The 12,505-nt window shown below is 49.1% G+C and overlaps 1 protein-coding gene across 4 annotated transcripts; it reads left to right on the top strand.

The window, feature by feature from the left end:
* The first annotated feature begins 539 nt into the window (after positions 1 to 539).
* On the top strand, positions 540 to 11,678 carry Ushbp1 (USH1 protein network component harmonin binding protein 1). 4 transcript variants are annotated; one of them, XM_045142308.1, is made up of 13 exons: positions 540 to 629; positions 988 to 1,041; positions 1,137 to 1,285; positions 1,643 to 2,081; positions 3,359 to 3,484; positions 4,369 to 4,502; positions 5,257 to 5,397; positions 5,573 to 5,737; positions 7,675 to 7,924; positions 10,340 to 10,561; positions 10,793 to 10,899; positions 11,101 to 11,223; positions 11,428 to 11,678. In XM_045142308.1, the coding sequence occupies exons 1-13, from the start codon at positions 618 to 620 to the stop codon at positions 11,615 to 11,617; spliced, it is 2,112 nt and encodes a 703-aa protein (XP_044998243.1). In that variant the 5' UTR covers positions 540 to 617; the 3' UTR covers positions 11,618 to 11,678. The 4 variants fall into 4 exon arrangements, with proteins under 4 accessions (XP_044998243.1, XP_044998242.1, XP_044998244.1 ...); XM_045142307.1 differs by having other exon boundaries at positions 4,366 to 4,502; XM_045142310.1 differs by having other exon boundaries at positions 616 to 747; positions 4,366 to 4,502.
* The last annotated feature ends 827 nt before the right edge of the window (positions 11,679 to 12,505 follow it).

The following is a 12,505-nucleotide window of genomic DNA, read 5'->3' as shown; positions in this document are numbered from 1 at the left end:
TTTAATATATATTTAAATATATTTAAAGTACTAATGGGTTGCCTTGTGGTGCATGTTTATCATCCCAGCACTGAAGCTGACGCAAGAAGTTCAAAGCCAGACTTGGCTATATAGCCAGTTTGAGGCCAGTCTGAGCTCCCTGAGACCCTGCCCCCCCCCCAAAAAAAAGGCGGGGTGGCACATGCCTTTAATCGCAGCAATTTGGAAACAGATAGGAGAATCGCCGTTTGTTGGAGGCAACCCTGAGAGAATTCCAGGTCAGTTTGGGCTACAGTGAAACCATACTGGGGGGGGGGGGAAGCAGAGAGAAATTTAAAAAACGGACATGCTCCCAGAAGATCCTTTGTTGAGAAAACCAGTGGCTTGGATGCAAAAGGTGCATCTGGTATCTTGGGAGCTAGGCATGTGTACTTGTTCTTCATCCTGTCCCCTGTCCTAGAGGAAACTCCTATCCTGAAGGAGGAAACAACACAATAATGTCACAAAGCCAAGAAAGGGGGCTTCCTGTTTCCTGACCTCTCCCAGGCTAGACTTAGCCAGCCCAGTCTAAGGGAACAGCAGCCTGACTACCAGGAGAGGTGCCCAGAAGCTCTGGCCTCTGCTTGAGGCACTCCTGGATGAGCAGAAAGGTAGAGAGCATGGTGGGGCTGAAAACCAAGTTAGGAAGTTTTGGGTCAGGTGTATCCTCGGAGGAGGTGGGTCTCTTGGAGTTCCCAATGGGGAACAGAGGGAAGCACAGAGAAGTAGGTAAGAAGATAAAGAAGACTAAAAAAAGTACACGATGTGGGGTCACAGGCCTATAATCCCAGGACTACAGGGGTGAGGCAGGAGGATTGCAAGGCAGGGATAGGGAAGGAAAAGTGGGGGCAAAGGTGACAAGTGGTGAACTGCCCTTTAAGGGAAGCATACAGATATTCAAATGTGTTAAATTAACACCGATAACTCAAGGCCTCTTCTAGAGGAAGAATCAATGCTGTTGTTTCACAGGAGAGTGCCTGGGCCACACGGCCCAGAAGCCGCCGAGGGAGACATCCTCCACCTGTAAGTCTCCCCCTCTCCTTGCCACACCCAACTACAAGGAATCCCAAGACCCCAAGGGTGCTTGGCTCAGAACCGGGCACTGGAATCATTTGCAGGGTGAACTAGACCCAGTGGCTGAAAGCTCAGAGGAAGCTGAGGCTGCTGGTGGGAGTTCCAAAGCTACATCTGAGCTATCTCAGGATTGCCTTGGGCAGGAACCGTTGGACCCCATTGTAGAGACCAGTGGCCAGGGCCCAGAAAGCTGGTAAGACCTATTAAGTGGGCACCTCCTACTCCAGTGCAATGCCCAACACTCGGTGCCCCTGCCCTGCTCCTGTATCTGCCATAGCTCCCCATGCTCCCCCTGCCTGCCTTTCTTTCTCCTCTCTCTCCCTCCTTTTCTTCCTCTCCTCCTTTTTTCTATCTCTCCCTACTCCTCCTTCTGGGTTTCTCTCCTCTTCTCTAAATACCATGCCCTCCTCCTGCTTCTCTTTTATACTTTCTCTTTCTTTTTGCACCTCCTGACAACCCAGTGCTGGCTTACCCTTCCCAGGAATCCTAGGTTAAGTTCTGAGGTCCTGGGGCACCTCAGGTGGCTCAGATTCCTGGGCTGGCTTCACAGGACTAAGGAGGATGCTGCTATGGGGCCTCGCAAGGATCTGGCCCCATCTACCCAGGAACAACATCAGCCTGCACTGGAAGCCCACCAGACTCCAGAGGCTCCTCCCCAGGATGGGAACACTGTTCCCACCAGGAATGCCACCCCTGACATGTTTGAGACCCTCCAGCAAGCATTGAGCTCTCTGGAAGCAACTGCTGCTGCATGCCACCACCACTCCCGGAGTTGTTCCAGACTGATAGAGGCAGAAGGCAGAAATGAGGGAGGACCAGGGCCAGTTGGGAAGCAAGAATGGGCAGGACATGGCCAGCTTGAGGCAGCCCGCCTCTCTGAGAAGAACACCTGGCTACGGCTGGCCCTGGGCAGCCGGGAGGAGGAGTTGGTCCGGACACAGGTTTCGCTGCAGGCTGCCCAGGCTGAGACAGAGACTCTGCAAAGGCAGGTGAGTGGAGAGGAGGTAGGCATACTCATTTATTCATTCAACACTTAGGGCTCAGTCCAGTATCCAACCCAGATGAAGGTCCCTTGCAATCTCAGACAAGAAGATGAACTTGACCCTGTTGAATGAAGACTAGAATGAGGCTAGGTGTTTTGGCCGAATAATGTGACTGTCTCAAAAAGGAAATTTGGGGGACTTGGGGAGAGGGGTTTGGTCTGTAGCCCGGTTCATAGAGTGCTTTCCTATCATGAGCCAAATTTTGTTTTCCATTCCAGCATCTCATAAACAGGGTGTGGTGGCATACCCCTGTCATCTTAGCACTCAGGAAGTAGAGGCAGGAAGATCAGGAGTTCAAGATAATCCTCACTGGCCAGCCTGGGCTACATCAATCTTTATATTTGTAGTTCAGTGGCAAAGCACTTGCCCTAGCATGACAAGGCCACTATGGCTGGAACAAAGTGGAATAGGCTGAAATGAGACTAGGAAGGTGAGGGAGCAAATCTTGCAGAGCACTGAGGACTGGCTGAAGGACTACCTGAGCTCTGTGTGTAGAGAGCCACAAAAGGTTCTGAGCAGTGGGGAGGGCTCTTCTGCAGGTGTTCTCACGACATCTGCTGGCAACTGTAGGAATGGTCTAGGGTTGAAGCTAACCCTGGCAATGGCACCACACAGAAACTGTGGAGGTGATCAGAAACAGGCAGATTCTCAATGATACAGAAAGTAGAGCTGACAGCAGGACGGGTGTGGCAGTGCAGGAAGATTGTAATTAAGCACTAACGTGGGAAATTTAAGGAGACTCTGTCTTAAAGGAAAAAGACAAAGAGGGCTGGGGATATGGCTTAGCAGTAGACCCACCTTCCCTGCTTGGGCCCTGGGTGCCATCTCCAACACTCTCTCCTCCCCCAAAAAGAAAATTACTATTACCAGGTATGCTGGTGTAATCCCAGCTACTTGGTAGGCTGAGGAATGAGGATTTCTTTAATCCAGGAATTCTGGACCAACCTAGGAAACCCAGAGTCCCCATCATAATATATATTCTAAAAGAACAATGGAGGGGGGTATCTTTTCCCCCTCATGTTGGCCACTTCCCTCGCTGGATTGATAGCTGTTGAGTAGCTGAGTATTTGGGCAAAGACCTACCCAAGGCCATGCAGTGAGGGAGCAGATAGGTGTGAACACTTATGGCTCCTCCAGATGGAGTCTTTTGCTACTGTAGTGGAGAAGCCAAGAAGGGTGGTAGGTTCCTAGAGCTTCAGCCTCACAGTCCTCATCCCCTACAGGTCCAGGAGCTTCAGGACTCTCTGATGCAGCTGGAGGCCTCCTCACCTCCCTGCCACAGCCAAGCTAGGGGCAGAGGCAGCGATTCCAGCAGCTCTGGAGCAGAAAGAGAGGCCTGGGAGACTCAGGTGAGCCTGAGATTAAAGTTCCGGGTCCTGATTCAGTATTCAGGGGATGAGATTCAACTCCTGGTCATAGAAACCTATAGCTTCTGTCTTTTGTGGGTTTTTTCAAGGCAGTGTCTCACTCTAACCCAGGCTGACCTGCAACTCACCAAACCCAGACTGGCCCTAAAATCACAGCAATAATCCTACTTCATCCTCCTTAGTGCTGGGACTAAAGGCATGATCCACCATGCTCAGCAGGACCCATAGCTTCTGAAAAAACCTAAACTTCTAGGCATGATGGTCTGTCATCCTCGCTACTTGGAAGACAGAAGGATCACAAGTTCAAGACCAGCCTAGGCAACTTAGCAAGACCTGTCTCAACTGAAAAATATATATAAGGGGCTGGGGAGATGGCTCAGTGTGTAAAGCCTGTGCTGTACAAGTAGGAGGATATGAACTTGGGTCCCCAGCACTCAGGCCAACGTTAGATGGCCACAGGAGCCACCAGTAATGGCAATACATGGACATGGGTGCAACAGGTGAAGATGGGGGAATCCCTGGAACAAGCTGACTAGCTAAATTAGCTGAATCCATGAGCTCTGGGTTCAAATGAGAGACACAGACACTGCCTCAATAAAACAAAAGAGGAGACCAACTGAGGAAGATCTGACATCAACCACTGGGCTCCACAGGCACACACAAGTACACTTGTATGAACATGCACACAAACACTACACACGTATGGTAAGATAAATAAATCTTTAAAAGAGGGCTGGAGTTGTGGCTCAGTAGTATACCACTTGCCCAGCACATGCAAAGACTCCTAGGTTCCATCCCAAGTACCACAGAAAGAAGAGAAAAACTCATGATGACATTTGCATAAATCCACTCATGTCTTCCAGCAGGACTCCCCTGGGCCTCATCCCCTGCTCCGACATCTCCAAAGTGACTCTAGCACCCAGATTGTTCAGTGTCTTCCCACACAGGCCCCAGCCCCTGAGATGCACCCCATGGAAGACCAGATGAAGCAGCTCCGGGGGTAAGAGCTGCAGAAGCTGAGCTCTTTAAGGCCATCACACCTCCCATCACTGCATCTCACCCTTTTTTATTTTATTAAAAAAGTTTGTATTTATTTATTTATTTATTTATTTATTTATTTATTTATTTATTTATTTGAGAGAGTGAGAGAGAAAGAGGTAGAGAGGAAGAGAATGGGTATGCCAGGACCTCTAGCCACTGTAAAAAAAAAAAAAATCTCCAGATGCATGCACTACCTTGACTTACATGGGTCCTGGGGAATTGAACTGCGGTCCTTTGGCTTTGCAGGAAAAAGCACGAACCACTAAGCCATCTCCCCAGCCTGGATTTCACCCTTTCACTCTGTAGTGAAATCAGGAGGAAGAGGAAGGAAAGGAAAAGGAGGAGGGACATGATGAAGAAGAGAAGGGAGAGGAGGAAGAAGGGAAGGAGAAGAAAGGACACAAGCAAGGAGGAAACAGAAAAGGAGGAGGGAGAGGATGAGGAGGAACAGGAAGAGGACAGGGAGGGGGAAAAGATAATGGAACAGTGAACAGTAACAGAGAGAAGAAAGAAGTGGTGGAGGGAAAGGAGAAGGAAGACAGGGATGGAGGGAAGAAGGAAGAGGAAGATAATGTGAAGAAGGGGAAAGAGGAGTGGGAGGAGATTGGGTTCTGGTAGCTGTTGAGACACCTCTCTCTCTCTCTCTCTCTCTCTCTCTCATTCTCTCTCTCTCTCTCTCTCTCTCTGTCTGTTTTTGCCCTCCTTGGAGGCAGGAACATCGAGAAGCTGAAATGCTTCAACCGCCTGCTGCTGGCTGTGCTTCAGGGCTACAAGGGACGCTGTGAGGGTCTGAGCATGCAGCTGGGCCAGCGGGAAGCTGAGGTCACTGCTTTGCGCCTGGCCCTGCAGTACAGGTCTGTACTGGCTGCCAATGATGGTAACAATTTGGGTGGGGATGGAAGGATGGGTTGCCCTGGTACTTGCTATTTAGTCTAAGTTGGTCTTGAACTCATAGTGATTCTCTGTCTCAGTATCCCAATTGCTGAGATGCCTGGGTGTATTGAAGCACTCAGAATCAATCTCCCACAGTGAGAATTGTGAGGAGGCCTATGGAGTGCTGCTCGCTCTGCGGGAGGCTGGCTCAGAAGCCAAAGACAAAGGCACCACACATAATCTACAGGCAGCTGAGAAGGAAGCAACCAGGCTGCTGACAGAAAAGGAGGCTGCCATGAATAGAGTGACACCACAGCCCAGGTACCCCTGGATACTCAAAGAACTGTGCTGGCCAGAGAAATGCCAGGGGTGGGGACAGGACTCCCAGAAATTGGTATATGGTGGCTTCTATATCACTGTGTCCAGCAGGGTTGGCACTGAGTTCATTTTGGTGTGTTGCAATAAATCCTGACTGTGGGTCCCTCAGTAGGAAAACATGCCTCACATGTGCATCTTTCAATAATAACATATTAACATTATAATATATATATATATATGGAGGATTTTTTTGGATCATGGTTTCAGAGGTGTCAGTCCATGGTAGAGGCCAGGAAGCAGAGAGAAGGACTATAGGGAAGAAATAGAACAAGATAGAACCCTTAAGAACAGGTCTCCAGTGACCTGCTTCCTCTAGCTGCTCTTCCTCCTGCCTTTCACCACCTTCCAATACTGCTGTCACACAAATCAAGGGATTAATCCTTTGGTCATGTCTGAGCCTCCAGCATTTGGAAACACCATCAGACACACCTCAAGATATGCTCTATTCATCTTCTAGATACTTCTCAATCCAGGCAAGTTGAGAATCATGATTTACACTCTGGGTAGGAAGATGGCTCAGTCAATAAAGCACTTGCCATACAAGCATGAGGACCTGAGTTCTGCTTCCCAGCACCCACATAAAAATGTTCATAATGTCATGTTTATAATATTTCAGCATGCCTACAGCAGGATGGGAGGTGGGGAGGTAGACAGGAAGCTCATGGGTCAGCTAGCCCAATGAACAATGAAAGACACTGCTTCATACAAGGTGGAAGACCAAGACTGACACCTGAAGTAGTCGTCTGACCTCCCTCCACACATGTGCCATGGCACACACACACCTGTACTCATATGCATGAACATGCATGCATGCACAAAAAATAAGAAAGAAAGGGCTGGAGAGATGGCTTAGCAGTTAAGTGCTTGCCTGTGAAGCCTAAGGACCCCGATTTGAAGCTCCATTCCCCAGGATTCACGTTAGCCAGATGCTCAAGGGGTTGCAAGCTTCTGGAGTTCGTTTGCAGTGGCTGGAGGCCCTAGCATGCCAATTCTCTCTCTCTCTTTTTATCTCTCTCTCTATCTATCTGCCTCTTTCTCTCTCTGTCTGTCGCTCTCAAATAAATAAAAATGAACCAAAAAATAAGGAAGAGACACCTGATATTGGCCCATGACTTCCACATGCATAGACACATGTACCCACACATGAATGAATACACATATTCACACCACACATGCCAAAAAGAGAAAACATTGATCCCCACAATGCCCATTGGGTTGCCACCATGCATATGCCATGTTGTCTTTTTTGTTTTTGTTTTCTAAGTTTATTTATTTTCAAGGAGAGAGAGAAAATGGGCATACTAGGGCCTCTAGCCACTGCAAACGAACTCTAGACACATGCATCACTTTGTACATCTGGCTTTACGTAGGTACTGGAGAATTGAACTAGGGTCATTAGGGTTTGCACACAAGCCTCTTGACCTCTGAGCCATCTCTCCAGTTCCCTGTTTTTTATTTTTGAGACAGGGTCTTATGTAACCCAGGCCAGCCTTCAGCCTTCACCTCCCAAATGAGTGCTGGTATGTGCCACTACATCTGGCTTATGCAGTACTGGGAATAGTACACGGGGCCTTGTGTATACTAGGCAAGTACTCAACCCACTAAGCCACAACACTAGTCTCTCCCTTGTTGTCTTGATGAAATATCTTCCCACTGGCTTTCTGATATAACACTGGCTATTTTGGTAGGACAGACCCTCAACAGGCTACTCAAAGAACTGTGCTGGCCAGAGAGTGAATGCCTGGGTGTGGGGACAGAATTCCCAGAAATTGGTATATGGTGGCCAGTGAGATGGAAGATGACAACTCTGCAGAGTTACCATGTACTCAGAACAGTCATTACCACCATGTTAACACAAGCTCATCTCATGTCTCCTATAGCCCTGAAGGCAGCAGTGTGGACAAGCCAACACCACAGGAACTGGCTGCTGAGCTCCAAGGCTATGTCCAGCATCTTCTGGAATGCCGTGCTCTGGTGAAGATCCCCCCAGAGCCTGGCCCCACCACCACACCTTGGCCTACCATGCCCCATGCAGAAGCCATGGTACAGAACATTCTAGAGACACAGACTGGCCCAGCCCTGCCCCGGCTGGAGAAGTCACAAATCCAACAGGACCTGGTGGCCACACGGGTACATATGCGCTACAGCTGAGCAGGATGTCTGTCCTTGGGGATTAGTGGCAAGGGATATTCCCCTTGTGCTGGGGCAAGTTCATCCAGAAGGATGAAGGAGAATTAGAGTTAAGGGTTGTTTGTTGGCATGTGTATAGTACATGTGGTGTGTGTATGCATGTGTGTGCAGATGTGCATGTGTCATGTGCATCTGAGGGAGCAGGAGAGAATGTCAGCTGTCCTCCTCTACCACGCTTCTGCATTGTTTCCTTGAGATGGAGTCTCTTAACTGTACCTAACGCTACCATTCTTGGTTAGACTGATAGACCAGCAAGCCCCAGCAATTCTGTCTCTGACCCCCACAGAACTAGGGTTACAGGCATGCATGGACACACCCATCCTTCTCAGGCCCTTATGCTGGCATGGCAAGCTCTCTTACCTACTGAGCCATCCCTGGGGTTGAGGTTTAAATGATATCCTCTGGGGTTCTGTTTTTCAGTATACACTGAATGTGGCTTCCAAAATGTTTGTACTTTGTGGGATATAGCTCAGTTGGTGGAGTGCTTGTCTAATATGCACAAAGCCCTGGGTTTCATCCCCAGCATGTCATAAAAACTGCATGCCTGTAATCCCAGGTAAAGACAGGAGGATCCTCAGCTACACAGTAAGTTTGAAGCCAGGTGGGCTACTTTGTCTCAAAAAGAAAAGAAAGGGGAAGGAAATGAACGAAAATGTCTTTCCTATGATACGGGAGCATGAAGGGTAACAAGAATATGAGGATGTGGCCAGGCAAGAAAAGTCTCAGGTTCTAGAGCTGTGGTTGTAGATTAGTACTCTCAGAGAACTTGTCTAACATGTATAAGGTCTCGAGTTGCATTTCTCATGAACACACACCACACACACAAGCCCAGCATGGGGCTGAGGAGATAACTCAGTGGATAAATTTTGCTTGCCTTGCAAGCATGAGTACCTGAGTTTGAGCCCTACTACCCACATAAATGCCAAGCATAGTGGCACACACTTGATCTCAACACTAGGGCGGTGAAGACAGGTGGATCCCTGGAGCTTTCTGGCGAGCCAATCTAGCCTAATCAGTTGAGTTCCAGGGCAATGAAAGACCCTGTCTCAAAAAGAGGTGTACAGCACCTCTAAGGAATGACTTCTGAGATTGACAGTTCTCTGTCCTGCATGGACGTGCGCGTGCACACACACACACATAAACAAAAAAATAAGGGCTAGAGGGATGGCTTAGTGGTTAAGGCATTTGTATGCAAGGCCAAAGGACCTAGGTTCGATTCCCCAGGACCCACATTAGCCAGATGAACAAGGGGTGCATATGTCTGGAGTTCATTTGCAGTGCCTGGAGGCCCTGGCATGCCCATTCTCTCACTCTCTCCCTTTTTCTCTGTCAAATAAATAAACAAATAAAAATATTTTTTAAATTAAATAAATAAGCAGGGCATGATGGTGCACACTTTTAATCCCAGCACTTGGGAAGCAGGGATAGGAGGATCACTGTGAATTCAAAGCCACTCTGAGACTACATAATGAATTCCAGGTCAGCCTGGACTAGAGTGAGACCGTACCTCGACAAAATCAATAAGAAAGAAAGAGAGGGAGAGAGGGAGGGAGGAAGGAAAGGAAGGAAGGAAGAAAGGAGGGAAAGAGGGAAGGGAGGAAAGAATTTTAAAGCCAAGCATAATGATGAAAATCTGAAATACCAGCACTTGGGAGGCTAAGGCAAGAGGACCAGAAGTTTTAGGCCAGCCAGAAGTACATAGAAAAAGCCTGTCTCAAAAACTTTTTTAATGCAAGAGAGCGAGAGTAGGAGAGAGAGAGAGAGAGAGAGAGAGAGAGAGAGAGGGAGAATTGGTGTGCCAGGGCCTCCAGCCGCTGTAATTGGATGCTGGAGCATGCACCACCTAGTACACATGTGCAACCTTGCATACTTGCGTCACCTTGTGTCTGGCTTACATGGGACCTGGAGCATCGAATATGGGTCCTCAGGCTTCACAGGCAAGTACCTTGACCACTAGGCCATTTCTCCAGCCCTCAAATATTTCCTAAAGAGTAGTTTCTGGCTAGATATGGTGGTGTATATCTTTAATCCCAGCACTCAGGAGGCAGAGGTAGGAGGATCTCTGTGAGTTTGAGGCCAGCCTGAGACTACATAGTGAATTTCAGGTCAGCCTGGGCTAGAGTGAGACTCTACTTCAAAAAACCAAAAAATAAAATAAAATGAATAGTTTCTGGAGTCTGAGAAATTCTAGAAGCTTTCACCAAGCTACTAATTATTTAAATGACCTGCCATTTCTACTACTATAGCTTTGGAGAAAGAAAGATCAGAGTGTTTATCCAACCTTCATGGGTACTTCCCAGGACCCTCCTTATTGTTGACTAACACAAATATTGTACCCTCTGGTTGGTCCCTCAGGAGAGTCTCGCTGATCTGATGCTGCAGCTGCAGCTAGTGCAGAGAGAAAAGCGGGGTCTGGAGCTGCGGGAGGCTGCGCTAAGAGCCCAGGGCCCAGCCCATGTGCTGTTGCTGGAACAATTTCAGTGGGAGCGTTCGCACCTTGGGGCTGGTGGAGGGGTCAGCAGTGATGGAGACAGCAGCAGGGATGGGAGCAGCGAGGATGAAGAGGATTGGGCACAGGTGAGCAGCACTGTACTGACATAATAGGGCTAGCTACCAGGTACCAGCCCTGTCCATCGCAGCATGCCTCTTCCTCTGCCATTTCTGCACCATAAGCTAGTGGAGGGATTGTAGCTGTTACAATCTGGGCAGCTTCAGGGTCCAATCTGAGCTGAGCATACACTGGGTGGAGGAGAAGCAAGTTCAGTCTTCCACATGTCTCACACTTCTGTCCCTTCTGTTTCCTTTCAGGGACCCCCTGCTCTGCCTGGTGGTCCCAGTGGCATTGACAAAGGCCAGATGGGCAAAGTGCAGCATATTGAGAACTTATCTCAGGAACTGGCAGCATCACTGACTCGGTGTGTGTCTGGGGTGGATGGGTGGAGGTGTGTGAGGGGTATATTTCAGTCTACAGTGGAAGGGGATATTGTATATACCAGATGCCCAAATGTGCACCTGTGTAAAAGTACACTCAGGCGAGAGCATCATGGACAGGTGGTTGGGAGGAGGAAAGGAGATAGTGGTGGATGTGACTGGAACTGCTTCTCCCACTTCGGCAGGGCTGAGGACCTTCTGGAACAGCTGCATTGTCTTCGGCAGCAGCTGGAACAGGTGGCTCAGAAAGGGCGAGCCAGATGCATTCAAAGTGCTGAGCTGAACCGAGAATTATGCAAGGCTCACAGGTGGGGTCCCAGTGCTGATTGCAGAAGCACCCCTGATTCACTCTAGGCCTCAGTTTACACCCCCCACCCCCATAAGACACAGCTTTTATGACTCTCATGTCCCCTGATGTCTGTTGAGCCTGTCTGGGCAGGGGAGCCCATGGTCCCTGTGTGGGTGTAGATGAGGGCTGTTTCATGGCTCAGTAGTCCATCTCCCTCCTGCAGTGCGCTGGTCCTGGCCTTCCGTGCAGCCCACAAAAAGCAGGAAGAGCAACGCTGGAAGTTGGAACAGCAAGTGGCACAGCTGCAGGCCCAGCAGGTGGTGGAGCTGGGGGTGCTGGAAGCTACCATCAAAGCACTGGAGAAGCCTGGGGCTATGCATTCACCTCCCCAGCTTGGGGAGACCTTTCTCTAAGACTTGCACCAAGTCTGTCTGCAGGACTGGCTGTGTCATAAAATGTACTGTTGTGACATCATGTTGTGTGGAATGACTGCATGTTAGCAATGTGGGGTGAAGCCTATTTGTACTGAGGGCCTGATGGGAGTGGGGTGAGCACTTGAGAAAGTCTTGGGCCACATGGGGCACAATTTTGACACAGGTAGGATCAGGCCTGGATTCAAGGACTTGCACACCCAGACTGATGCAATTTGTGGGTCACAGAGTCAGAACCAGGCAAACCATGGTTCCATCCCAGTATCTGCTGACCTTGTGCAAGGCCCAGGGTTCCATCTTTGGGTCTTAAAAAAGTGTGAGGGTGAGGGCTGGAGAGATGGTTAGTGGTTAAGGCACTTGCCTATGAAACCTAAGGACCCAGGTTCAATTCCCCAATACCCACGTACCCAGATACACATGGTGGTACATGAGTCTGGAGTTTGTTTGCAGTGGCTAGAGGCCCTAGCGTGCCCATTCTCTCCCTCTATCTGTCTTTCTCTCAAATATTCTTTAAAATTTTATTTATTTGAGAGACAGAGAGAGTGGAGGGAAGAGAATGGGCGGGCCAGAGCCTCTAGCCACTGCAATTGAACTCCAGATGTGTATGCCCCTTGTGCATTTGGCTTATGTGGGTACTGGGGAATTGAACCAGAGTTCTTAGGCTGACCTGGAATTCACTATGTAGTCTCAGGGTGGCCTCGAACTCACAGAGATCCTCCTACCTCTGTCTCCCAAGTGCTGGGATTAAAGGAGTGTGTCACCATGCCTGGCAAAAAGGTTTTTTTTCCAGTGGGGAGAGAAGTCTGGCTCAGTGGGTAAGAGCACTATAGCTCAAGCATTGGAACCTGAGTTTATTCCCCAGCACATAAA

Source organism: Jaculus jaculus, chromosome 1 (assembly GCF_020740685.1).
Source record: "Jaculus jaculus isolate mJacJac1 chromosome 1, mJacJac1.mat.Y.cur, whole genome shotgun sequence".
Classification (NCBI taxonomy): Eukaryota; Metazoa; Chordata; class Mammalia; order Rodentia; family Dipodidae; genus Jaculus; species Jaculus jaculus.
Note: the sequence above shows the minus strand (reverse complement) of the source record. Positions and strands in the feature narration are given on the sequence as shown.